This window comes from Gobius niger (assembly GCF_951799975.1).
Source record: "Gobius niger genome assembly, chromosome: 1".
Lineage (NCBI taxonomy): Eukaryota > Metazoa > Chordata > Actinopteri > Gobiiformes > Gobiidae > Gobius > Gobius niger.
Window position 1 is genome coordinate 16,798,871 of NC_136852.1, and position 11,159 is coordinate 16,810,029.

At 43.1% G+C, this 11,159-nt stretch overlaps 3 protein-coding genes across 3 annotated transcripts in view; 1 reads left to right on the forward strand and 2 right to left on the reverse strand.

Annotated features, from left to right (window-relative positions):
* LOC306961048 (uncharacterized protein) overlaps positions 1-4,989 on the reverse strand; it is a gene marked incomplete at its 3' end in the record, with an annotated part of 39,640 nt that extends 34,651 nt beyond the window's left edge. The window contains exons 1-2 of the mRNA XM_079553656.1: positions 4,204-4,989; positions 1,963-2,289 (exon numbers count right to left, since the gene is read on the reverse strand). Of these exons, the coding sequence (XP_079409782.1) occupies positions 1,963-2,289; positions 4,204-4,362 (486 nt within the window). The 5' untranslated portion in view covers positions 4,363-4,989. The remainder of the gene's footprint in view (positions 1-1,962; positions 2,290-4,203) is intronic.
* Positions 4,990-6,286: 1,297 nt separating this feature from the next.
* snrpa (small nuclear ribonucleoprotein polypeptide A) lies at positions 6,287-8,035 on the reverse strand. Its single transcript, XM_079578840.1, has 7 exons — positions 7,967-8,035; positions 7,648-7,726; positions 7,388-7,560; positions 7,146-7,313; positions 6,919-7,056; positions 6,750-6,838; positions 6,287-6,674 (listed from the first exon to the last, which is right to left on the reverse strand). Exons 2-7 carry the CDS (start codon positions 7,718-7,720, stop codon positions 6,515-6,517), a joined length of 801 nt encoding a protein of 266 aa, XP_079434966.1. The 5' UTR covers positions 7,721-7,726; positions 7,967-8,035; the 3' UTR covers positions 6,287-6,514.
* Positions 8,036-8,512: 477 nt separating this feature from the next.
* Positions 8,513-11,148, forward strand: actmap (actin maturation protease). The gene is made up of 6 exons (XM_079576082.1): positions 8,513-8,707; positions 8,973-9,041; positions 9,491-9,615; positions 9,722-9,851; positions 9,941-10,011; positions 10,116-11,148. The coding sequence occupies exons 1-6, from the start codon at positions 8,535-8,537 to the stop codon at positions 10,439-10,441; spliced, it is 894 nt and encodes a 297-aa protein (XP_079432208.1). The 5' UTR covers positions 8,513-8,534; the 3' UTR covers positions 10,442-11,148.
* The last annotated feature ends 11 nt before the right edge of the window (positions 11,149-11,159 follow it).

Sequence of the window (11,159 nt, forward strand, 5' to 3'; positions counted from 1 at the left end):
ATGCATTTCAATAGGTACTATTTTAGTGCATTCTGTGGCAATAATTCTTAGCTCTGGCTCTAACAGGCTTTAGCCCCTGCACATGTCTATGTGTAAATCCTCATAAACAAACAGCCAGGCCATGGGACAGAGAGAGCTCACCTTTCCCAATAATGAGAGCGTTCACCTGTTCATCCCCTCACCTGGGGCACAGGGATCACTCTCTTGCTCCAGCATAAAGCAGCTCTTTGAGTCCCAACAGCAGAGGCCCCACCCCTCGCTCGAAGTCCCCCTCAGTCCAAGCGCGATCAGCCCTGCAGCCCGGCCCTGTAACTGATCCTGCTAGGCTTTCTGACACCAGAAACTTTCTCACACTCACACACACCTCTCCGCAGAGGGGAAAGTGTGAAGAAAGTGTGTATGAATACAGCGTACACACACGCAAACAGCATAAAGATAAGGAAGGATAATTGGCTCTGGGCCACCGAGTCTCGCAGGTAAATAGGATGAAAATAATCAAGACGCAGAAACCTAAGCCAGTGTTACATCTCGGTTGGAGTGTATGAAGAGACTTGAGTACTTTAACATCCAGGTCATTGCATCAGGGTGAAATGACACAGTGCAGCAGTTTCCAAATAATTGTTTGGTCAGATGATCCAAACATTATTACAACACAATTACTTTTAAGCCCCCAGGCCTTACTGTTGCCATATTTGAAATACTTTTATTATGAAAACAAAGTAAACCATCCAGCGATCTCTCTGAGTAAACATTTGAGCTTATTTCTCTTCATAAAATTATAAAAGCAACATCCACAAAAATGTGACACGTCTGAGGCCATGTGTCCTTTAATAAACAAACATGAGTGAAAAATGCTCCGTAATTGTGTAATGGATTGGAAAACATGCCTAAAATAAATATCTACTATATTCCCACAAAAAACCACAGAGGGTTGACAGAAGACTGCATGAAGAAAAACTGGTACATGAAAGACGACAATCAATATCTCACACCTCGACTTATCATGGCAGAAGCAATTGGTCAGACTGCTTCAAGACAATTGTTTTGAAATGGTTTCATTTCAGTACAACAAGCAAAGGCAGGAGGGAACAAAAACCCTGTACTACACCTACTCAAAGGGTTGCATTAAAAATGAGTTTGCATGTTCTCCCTGTGTCTGCATAGATTTCCTCTGGGTGCTCAGGTTACCCCACCACTAAAAACATGTACAATAGGTCAGGATGAATGATGTCTGTGTGTGGGTGAATGGTGGTGGTCAGACGGGCCATTGGCATACGCAGCTTACCACCACTGTGTGTGGAGTGAATGATGAACAAATCCTCTTTACTCTACAAAGTGCTTGGGCTGATTGTGTCAAGTGAAAAACACGATACTGTGTAAGCTTCCATTCTCTTCCAAATATAAATCATGGTGAGTAAAACAGTAACATTTGAAAAAGACTAGCCCTAGAGGCTAGTGAGCAGATCTAAGATATCTAAGATTTTCTCCCCCTAAACACTGAAGAGACATCATCAAAGTGTGCTTTTACACAATGTGACAACATATCTGCCTGGCACTGTACATAGTGCTGTTCTTAGAACACAAAAACATTGAGTATAATGTAAAAAGGCCTGACTCTTCATGGCAGGTTTTGGTGTCCACCACGCCCTCTAGATATAGATGTTGGAGTAACTTTTCTCTGCGTGTATTCCCTTGTACTCGATCACGCAGATGAACCCTGTCACTTTACACAAGTAACACGTTTGTCTGTGCACATTAGAAAGAGTAATTCCGCCTTGTTTCTCTTCACTGCTTAAGAGAACCATTCATCAAAAGCATTGTTGTCAGTGTGTACACTGGATGTAAACCATGCCAGTGCCATTATAATGACATGGTATGCTCAGTTGTGAATATCGTTTCACTAGAAGCCTCGCTGGTTCCCTTGGTAACCGCAGAGATAACACACTCAGACCCCGTACTCACCGGCCAGGCGTATTTGAAGGGAATGACAATGTGCCCATTAGTGCCGTCCTCTGCTCCGCTGTGGCTTTGATGGCGAATGAGAAGTGAATGAGAGTTCCCACCCAGGATGCCCGTGCTGCCTGTCCCAAATGTGCATGATCCTGTTGGGACGACCCGGGCCTGGTACTCCTTAAGACAAGCCTGGAAATAGGTATCACATTGATCCCTGGCAGAGCACCGCTGACCCCCGTTGGCCTGGGGGTCACAGCAGGCCCCATTCTGCAGCAGTCCATGAAGATTGTGGAAGTGACGGATTTGAAGCTCGAACATTCCCACCGCCAAAGCAGCCTGTGAGAGCAAATAAAAGTACTTTATTATATCAACAAATAGTAAACTATATGTTGTAATTACAAATCAGTCATTACTCTACCAAGGGATACCCTAAATGTGACCCCGTGACCTTTAAACATCCAATAAATTAAACAGTGTTAGTGGTTTCATCAGGACTCTGATGGTTTTCTATCTGACATGCTACAATTATCTGATGGTTAAAACTATTGTCGTCATGTGGCACGTAAATACGGTGATAAGCAAAAGAAAAAAAGAAGAATTTACTATTTTTATCAAGAGAGTTGTCAATAGCTGGCATTTCTCTTCCTTTTTTCTTTGTATCCATCCCAATGTCTTCCTTTTATCTATATAGGCTACTCCCTTCTTATTCTCCTTCCCAGGGGAGGCTTGCATTGAACTCGTTCATTCCTCTCCTCCTTTTATTTTTTTGTGCATTGGCTGGACTGTGCCATTTTGTCTCTTTGTTTGGCCATCACAGCTTCACATTGTCACTGTTATCCTTTTTTCAGCTCCCCCCAGTTTAAAGATGAGGTGGAGGTGGCACACTTGAGTTAACAAGCCCCCCAGAGAGTCCTGGGGCACTGAGGTCAGGTGGGTGTGCTACTGTTCGTCTGTATGTCACTGTCAGGCAAACAATGGCTTTGAGGCAGCATCCACCAAACACCAAAATATTGCTGGTATTTTCATTTGTCATTTTTGAATAAATCTAATCAAACACTTGATTAACTGAACAATCTTCAATTCATTAAGTTTAAAAGGCCAATGATTCGATGCTGAGCTGAACATGAGTCAGGCCTCATTGTGGGTGCATGCCCCACTCTTGCCCCTGTCCCAGAGTAGAGGGGGTTGGGGTAGCCCCACTCCACTTCAAAAGGCTTGTGGAGATACAGTGGCGCTCATCACTCGACATAGTCCTTTCTTCCTCTACTGCACTGTGTGCCCAAGCCATTCCCCGCATACCAGCGTTTCAGCGCTTACACAGACCAGACACACCACAACCGGGGCAGATTGGCTCTGCATGAGTGGCTGAAGCACCAAAATGTGTGCATTTATTGAAATAATACATTTTGTGATAACCACAAAAAGGTCTGAACTGAAACTAAATGGATATAACCCACAAAAGCGCTCTTCTTTATGATGAAAGACAAGCGTGGTTGAAATGTTGTAATTTATAAATAATAATGTATATAATAATGTTAAATACATTCTTTGTCATATGTTTCACGCAGCTTTTTGATAAATAGATCATCATACTCAAGGCACTATTCTCACATATGACTCTCCCCTGATGCGGGTGGTGGCGTCGGTGTAGTGTGAGCTCCACAGAGAGGAGGGAGTGGTGTGTGTTGTTCTTCAGCTGCGAGGGTCTTGCGGAGGTGCACAGACACACACATGCAGAGAGAGAGAGGGGGCTGAGAGAGAGACTGAGTGGTTCACACGCCCCAGAGATGATTTTAGTCTCAACACACCCAGGATGGAGATGTCTCAAGGTTTTGCATTACTTTTAAAGCTACAGGATATATGGCATATTAGAATATAGGATTTTAGAAGAGCCTATTCGCCCAACACTTGAATAGAGCATCACGCCTGGCTGTGTATGAAGAAAACATATACTATAGGCCTGTAGCTAAAATAGAAAAACTCCGATTCAGTTTAATTTTTCAAAGCAAAAAAGTTATGTGACTTATTCTATTGTTGAAGTGCAGAGATCACAGGCCTACAGTGACACTGAAACAACAGGTGGCACCGCGCCATGCAGGAGCTAAGCTGATGAAGACGGCACAACAGAAAACGCTGCTGATACACGTCTGTTAACACGCAGATGTGCACAGAAATTAAGCACAGTCAAAAGTCAGCGTGGGAGCTTTAAGTGCGGTCCAGGAATAGACCATAGCCTAATCGGTGGCTTACCTGCGGCTGTATGGTGAGCACCACCAAGAACATCACTGTCCGCTGCAGGTGGAGGTGTCCCCTAGGGCCCGGTGTCCCCGTATTTGGCTCTACTGTAATTTTTATGGTCCTGTTCCACGAATGAATCCGCGGTCCCTCATGTGCTCCAAGAGTCTCCATCCCTGCGTCAATAGTGCGCTCTCCACGGTCCGCAGTCCTCTCCGCACTTAGCTCCACTTCATCACGTCCAGTTCAGGAAAAACATGACGAGAACTACCTACTCGCAGTTTTGTCCAGTCAAGGCAAATATTGTTGCCACCCTGTCCTAGTTCCACTTGGGCATAAACACTCCTAGCGAGGCGATTCCTCCCACCACCTGCCTTAAGAAGCTTTAAAGGTCCAATCTGGCGGCTCACTTCACTTGAACTCTCATCCCAATTAACAGGCGCAACTCTCACAAGTCTGGACCCAACAGGGAAAACACGTGACAAAAAGAGGCCACTTAGTTTGTTTTTTTTAAATTCAAAGTTGAGTCCAGCAGCAGGATGATTTCATTTAGCCATTCTCTCATCCGAGCGGTGCCCAGTCACTTGTCAATCCGACGAAACCTTGCGGCCACTGCCTCCGTGGGAAACAATGAGTGAGCGCGAGAGCGGAGGGTGTGTCCAGAGGCAGGGAATATCCGTCTCTAGTGTAAATGGCTGCGCGCTCTCTATTTTATTAACTTCATGTTTGGAAGCGTCGCTGGTGACACAGTTTCACATTTAGGCTACTCCTATTCGCTTTTACCTCCGCCTTTTGTTGGACATAAACGGCAATGGCATTTTCAGTCCCTTATGTAGGCTATACCCAAACGTCAAAGCGGCTCACCCCACGCGCCTATTCCAGTATTCGACGTTTTTGTAACTTCTTCGCCCCTCATAGGCTTTGTGGCTAAACCAACATAAAGTCTAAGCCTAAGCTAAGAATGTTGCAATAAATGCCCGACTCGAAAATAAAGGAAAAGTGTTGCCCATTTGGTATCTTATTAAAATGCGGCAATTTTTCCAAAGTTTTGGTCCCTACAATGTGCGGTCTTCATTGGAGCCAGTTTAATGATATTCTGCCCCAACTCCCCCCTCTCTTTCCGCATGGTCCATCACTGTTGCTCAAGACCTTCCCTGACAACCGCTGGTGTTTCCGCGGCTTGGCACTTTGTGCTGACCCCATCCCAGAACAGAGGGCTCTTCAGGAGCCTACAGTTCATTTGCATAGTGACCTTCAGACAGGACTGAATCAAAACCAACTGCCGCAAATTATAAGCGCACACAAGGCTAAAGGTACATGATGGAGCCTAAACAATAGGTCTTTCTCCTGAACTGAAGAAAGGTTAGAAAATAATAGCGTTTGGCGGCGAAGTGGGCATTGCATTCATTCATTTGTCGCCATCTAGTGGACAAATTGAAATTGCGTAGATCTGTATACAGCATATACACAGTTCATTTGCAAAACCAGTGGCATTGACAAAACTCGACAGAAGACTTGTTTCAGTGCCCTGGAAACAAAGTCACTGGTTCTTAGTTTTCATAAGAGTGGCATCTGTTGAGTGCAGTAACAATTATCCCTGGCTGCAGGATAAAGACTGTATCCCAAACTATAAAAAATAAAAATGGAGATATCTGCTTTTGCAATTAAACTCTTCATATACGTTGTGTCAATAACAGATGACATGAATGGAAAGGCACAGGGCATGGTGCTGGAGGCATGTCACTTTCACCCACATGCTCATGGCATCTTGGTGGCTAATCAGCCCATCAAACCTCAAATCATGCAAAAATAGTTCCCCAATCAGTTACAAATTGAATGCTTTCTCCAAAACGGGAAATAAGATTAAGCCCTGACTGTAATTACAACAGTATGAGAACACTGGAGGACAAAGAGTGAACTGCCAAACTAATGACAGGCATTTACACATTTACAAAGGGAAGGGGAGTGAAAATGTATTTTTCTTGGGCTACTCTAGTAACACATGGTAAAAACCTGACAAAAGGAAAAAAATATCTTTCCTATTTAAACGTGACAGAACCTGTAACAGACCAAAAGTCAAAAACACACATACATTGTCAAAACTGTTTTAATGACTCTGTAAAAAGCTCCAGGTACAATGTCTGGGAGACCAGACTCTGGGTGCAATGCTTAAAAACAACAAAAACAAACAGTCTGAGTGAGCGTGTATACTTACAGACTCATACTTACTGTATCCGCAAAAATTGTTTTACAAAAATGTGGGAAAAATTGTACATATATAAAAAAAAATAAACTAAAAAAACCAAGTCAGTTTTCAAGTGGGTCGTTATTTTTTAGCAAAAGAGATCTTCATGGCATTCGTTTGTGTAATTTTAAAGCCTTGAAGAGCCTCCCGTGCAGCTCCAGCCTGTACTTCATTCTCAAACTCGACAAACGCAATATCGTGGCGACCTGGGACCAAACGCACCTCTTTGAATCCCGGGAACCTGAAAGCACAAACAAGAATGAAGCTGGTCTTGGCAACAAATGCCAGAACTAAAAAACAAAGAGGCGACACCCACTGATTAAACAACATGGACAGCATAAGTTCATTGGTCTCTTCAGGCAGGTTGGTGAGGAAGAGGATGTGGTTTGGAGGATTTTCTGACACCTGCAATTTAATATAATATAATAATAAGTCATCAATCATATTGGAATAGCGTAAATATGGTACATAAGGGCACACAGTACCTGTTGTGGCATTTGTCCAGGCATCATCTGACCAGGAATTGCACCAGGCATTTGGCCTGGTGCCATGCCAGGAGGAGGCATCATACCAGGAGGGGGCATGTAGGGTGGCTGACCAGGCATGTGCATCATACGGGGAGCCTTTGTCGGGGGGGACATTTTTTTTTAGGTCATTCTCAATTTGCAGTCTATGCAACTACTGCACAAACGAAGGTGATTATTTGACTTACAGCCATTGCTCCTGGTACACCAGCAGCCATTCCTGCTGCAGCAGCCTTCTTGGCTCCGGATCCCTCTGGTTTTGGCTTCTTGAGTTTTTCCTTTTTGCGGTCTCGCTCAACATAGGTTCCTTTCATTTTAGCAATAAGGTCCGAATCCTGTTTGGCGTATTGAATTCTCTAGAAAATAAAAAGTCATTGCAATAGGCTTTGAAAACATAACTTTGCCATACTTTTAAGTGACATGCTCTTACCATTGGTTTGTCATAAAACGGAAAGCCCTGCATCGACCGAAGAGCATTGGAGGCGCTGTTTACTTCTTTGAAAATGACAAAGGCTTGGCCCTTCATCTTAATATTTCGTGCAACCAAGATGTCCAGAATTTGCCCGAATTGCGAAAAGATAGCGTAAAGCGACTTCTTCAACTCTGGAAACAAGAAAGTACAACGTGAATATTACGTACAGCACGTGGATGATTACACCAAAAAAAAAAAAAAAAAAAGTTTGATCGTACCATCTTTCTTTATCTTCTCGTTTAAGTTGTTTATGTATATTGTATGGTTTAGCCGTACATCTGTGGTTGCCATTATTACCTGTGGATGACAGAACAATTGAATAAGCCTTACAATAGTTGACTGAAACAGACTTCGTTAGCAATTAGCAATAGCCTAGCAAAGAAACGTTAACACGATCGGGCACGCGGCATTTTCCCACTTCTTTACCTACAACTGTGTGGTGGCGCCGTAGCAAAGTGGCTTGAAGACGCTTTACTACTTTACAGAAATGGTTAAACAAACAATCAAAAGAAGCGAAAACGACGAAAGAAACCTCACCCCGTGCAAAGCGGTCAGGCGATGAATGAACGGAGAACCGGGCGGGGATTTAGTTCAACGACGCACCGGTTACTTCCGGTTTCGGCGAAGAAGCGTTTCCCGTGAGTGTTTCTTTACTTTCGAGTAAGTTTTATACATTGTTAAAGGCTTTATTTACAACTATTTATTTTAATTACAGATCGTATTTTATGTGTATGTTTATTACAATATTACACACGATCATTAGAGGATAAGCAGTCAGCAGAGGGCGATATAACGTCAACTGAAGAGCGCTGCTTGGCCCGACGTGTTGCCAAATAAGGTGGTAGTGGAGCAAAGATGAGCTCAGCAACATGTCCGCGGGGTTCGTATTTATATTAGCTTCTTTTAGTTTTAATAATTGCAGGTATGAGATTTTACACTCTGAATTCAATATGTTTGTTGTGCCTAGCCCTTGAACAGTAATCACCAAGAAAGCCCACAATTCTCTAAGGTAGGTGTAGGTTACTGTTCTTCTTTGCTTTACAAATGTACTTGTACAAAACTGTATATTTTCTCTGCAGTCGTACGGTCAGAGGAGCCCATTGCAATGTCCCAGACTGAATGCTGTCCACCCCCTCCTCCTTTGCCTGCCTGTGGCCTGCCAACACATTCAGATAACGCTCAGAAAAAGAAGCTTTATCAGACCATAGCGAGCAGCAAGACTCCAGTAGAGGGTGACTACACCGAGGCTCGCTTACTACTCAGCCAGCGAGAAAGCAGGTGATGCTGAGGAGATACTTCCTTTAACTCTTTTGTATTCAAATAGTTTGCCCCCTGCCACCAATCTGCAGCTCTAGGCTCAAGTTATTGTTGGTTACTGGTTGTCAGCTGCCTTTGAACCATCTCCAAGTAACATTCAGCAATATCCCCCAAATTACTTAACTTTAAGTATCTCTACAGCGACAAATAAACAATAACAATTATTTTATACCTCAGGTTCAAAGATAAATCGCTACATGTGATATTATGTTTTTTTGTAACCCAGTTTTAGGACTGATCTGCAGTGGATTTTGGTGAACGCCTATGTACCTTCCCTTATCCAAGATGGTCCACAGTAAGTTTGTGAACTTAGTTTAAACTTTTAAGTTTGTTTTACTACATCACCATACTGATCTGCTGCTGCTGCTGCCGCTTAAAGGAATAGTTCGCCGTTTTTACATGAGATATGTTCTTACCTGAGCTCAGACGAGTTGATGCGTACCTGTCTGGTATTTGTGCGTGCCCTCAGTCACGGAAGAAGACCAAAGAAGTTGTTAGCATTTGGCAACTCACAATGTATTCCTATAGCTCCAAACGGGGTGAAGTTAGAAGCGACCAAGCTCTTTCACGGGCAAGCACAAAGACCAGACAGGTACGTATCAACTCGTCTAAACTCAGGTAAGAACATATCTCAGTATGGAAAACAAATAGGACTTTTACATGATCAAAACGAGTTCAGTGTCCGTTCTATCATTACCAGGTACATTTTCTAAAGGTGCAACTGTCAATGTTTTGCCTTTTAAGGTGCGGTTTGGTGGCACTGTGGATGGCTGCTCAACTTCGTCAACCTCCGATGAATATTGAAATGTGCACCGTTACGCAGACAGCAGTGGACAGAGGTTACACTGCTCAAGGAGAAATGTTTTCAGGTAACTTCATTTTAGTCGTGGCGTCACACAGACACAGTACTAGTTATTGTGTGTGTATTATGGTATAATATACTCTGTGCAGTGACAAGTGTTTCTCTTTCATTAGCTCAAAATATGGCCCGGTTAGCAGAGGAGGCATGTTGCTGCAAGGTGGAATTGTTATCTGGGGGTTTACGGGATGAAAATGCAGTGTCTATGATAAAACACCTGTGGGACCGTCAGCCTGTACTCATACCGTATCCTTCTCAAAAACATGCAATCAAACATATAAGGTGTACAGTACCTAAAATATGCACACGTTCAACATCTTTGACTGAGAACACAGTTATGATGAGGATTTTAACCATGCACCTTGTAAAAGAAGTGGCCAGAAAGCACACTGGGCAGTTGCATCAGGTTGGTGGCATTATCTTTTTTGATCAAGTGTTCTTTTACTATTAATAAATATTCTAAATATATTCCTATTGTTTTGAGTGATAAATACATGCAATTATGTTTAGGTGTTCTTCTCGGATTTGACCTGGGTAGTGTAAATACCCTGCATCTTCAGCCTGATCCATCTCTTTCTTGGCTGTACCTGCCGACTGAGGCCTCCCCCTGTCCCATAAGCACTTCACAGCCCAGAGAGGTGCACATACTGGCTAAGCAGGGCAAGAGCCTCCGTTATCAGATATGGAGTTTAGATTGCATCGCTGAAAGCAACGAGCAGCTCCGGATGATGGACCCCCAAAAGGAAAACAATGGGACCCGCTATGTGCTTCCAGAAGGAGGGGTGGAGGCTGGACTATTGGGACAAGCAGTGTTGCTTCATACAAGGTCACAGTAAAAGTGAAGTTTTACTGTAGTTTTTTTAAATTGACAATGAAGGATTTTCCCGTATGGACTGAATGTTGGAATGCTTGAAAATATCTTAATTTTCTGTATTTATTGCTGCTACAACCATTCAACACCGACTGAATGAAGGAGATCATTATAGTTGCACCGTCTTTGTTTGCCCATGAGTGCAAGGTTGGGCTCAATCTTTTCTGTTATCCAGTTAATCAATCTTGACTTTCTAAGGACTCTTTGTCCCGGACATAACTTACAAATGCGTGAGATATTTTAAGGGCATGTCAGTGATATTTGCATCACGTGGAAGACAAAATGGTTCAATACATAAACTGTGCAAAATATTTACACAATTCAAGTCATTTTGAGTCACCAACATTTTGTGTTTCGTGACTCACATGACATGCCTTTTGGCCATCTTTCATGCACTTGTGTGCTCTGTGTGTGTGCTCTGTCAAGATTCCTTGGCTTCGGGAGTCAAAACGAGTTGGCGTTTAATGAATAAGCAGTAGAAAAACAAATTTCTTCTGTTCCGTTTCTCTGATCTGATGAGAGCTCCCAGAAAATTGACTGACTACTACCTCACATGTGCCATAATGTAAGACGGTAACCATGTCCCTTCCATGTATTTGTAATTTTGTATACACATATGGGGAAGGCACACAAACATATCTTCGCCCTACTCCCATTATTTACAGAGCAATGATGTGAACTTG

Coding starts and splice junctions, on each gene's coding strand:
- actmap (XM_079576082.1), top strand. CDS start 8,535: ATGTCCCAGACTGAATGCTGTCCACCCCCTCCTCCTTTGCCTGCCTGT. Junction 9,042..9,490: donor CTTATCCAAGATGGTCCACA/GTAAGTTTGTGA, acceptor TTGCCTTTTAAG/GTGCGGTTTGGTGGCACTGT. Junction 9,852..9,940: donor CGTCAGCCTGTACTCATACC/GTATCCTTCTCA, acceptor CTGAGAACACAG/TTATGATGAGGATTTTAACC.
- snrpa (XM_079578840.1), bottom strand. CDS start 7,720: ATGGCAACCACAGATGTACGGCTAAACCATACAATATACATAAACAAC. Junction 7,561..7,647: donor CGAGAAGATAAAGAAAGATG/GTACGATCAAAC, acceptor TCTTGTTTCCAG/AGTTGAAGAAGTCGCTTTAC. Junction 6,839..6,918: donor CTGGACAAATGCCACAACAG/GTACTGTGTGCC, acceptor ATTAAATTGCAG/GTGTCAGAAAATCCTCCAAA.